The sequence below is a fragment of the Volvox carteri genome (assembly GCF_000143455.1).
Source record: "Volvox carteri f. nagariensis unplaced genomic scaffold VOLCAscaffold_695, whole genome shotgun sequence".
Lineage (NCBI taxonomy): Eukaryota > Viridiplantae > Chlorophyta > Chlorophyceae > Chlamydomonadales > Volvocaceae > Volvox > Volvox carteri.
The window spans coordinates 5791-6627 of record NW_003308193.1 but is presented as its reverse complement, the minus strand read 5'-3'; the positions used below and the strand labels follow the sequence as shown (position 1 = coordinate 6627).

The window sequence follows — 837 nt, the reverse complement described above, 5'->3', positions numbered from 1 at the left end:
CNCATGCAACTGTGTTGATTATGGTGCTCAATGCTCCATCTACATGCAGGTCCGGGACCACCGCTACAACAGCCTTGGCAGTAAGGCCAAATTTGAGCAGGACTGCGGGGCTCAGCCCGACATGAAGGTTGGGCTTCGCTGGTTCCACGTGCTGCTGTGCAACATCCTCAGACACGCCCCTATCCGGGAGCAGGAGGAGTTCCTGCGGGCCTACCCCTCAGAGTTGGCTGCATTCCACAGCAGTGGTCGCATCAGTGCAGCGCTGACCAAGACATACGAGCCCAGGCGCAGTTGTGGCAGCAGCAGTGGCACCCAGCACGGCAGCAGCAGCCCTAAGGCACTGATTGGGTCGGTAACCCATGGGTTACCCATCGGTTACCCACCTTCAACCCCCCGTAGCCGATTGGTAACCCCCTTGTAAGTTCCTACCCAGCAGGAGGGGTAACACGGGGTAACCCCCTCGTTGCCCTGGACTATGGACATGGGCCTATAGGCTACTCATCTTATTTGCTGCGCACTTCGTGAATTCATTTTTGTACATTTCTGTAAATGTACATGTTACATGTACATGTTGAACCTACAGTATCCTGGTAGCTCGGGAAGCATCGTTTGCCAATATAACTATGTATGTATTCAGTTTTAGCGTTTGTTCCCCCTTTGAGGGCATGAAACTCCCGTGCCGTATTATTGTCCCTAATAAGATTATTCATTCGCATTCATACAGTTCAGGCAGGCGGCTGGCAGAAGTTAAGGCCTGACTTCTGCTCCCAGTCGATCCAGTCGACCCGGGTTCAAATCCGCCTGCCAGCTCCTCGGGTGTTTGAGGAGTGATGAAAT

General features: G+C 53.3%; 1 protein-coding gene across 1 annotated transcript; it reads left to right on the top strand.

Moving 5' to 3' along the window:
- Positions 1-49: 49 nt before the first annotated feature.
- On the top strand, positions 50-421 carry VOLCADRAFT_101318 (uncharacterized protein; the record flags this gene model as incomplete). The annotated part of the gene is made up of 1 exon (XM_002959751.1): positions 50-421. A coding segment is annotated over one exon (372 nt), but the record flags the coding sequence as incomplete, so codon positions are not given.
- Positions 422-837: the final 416 nt, after the last annotated feature.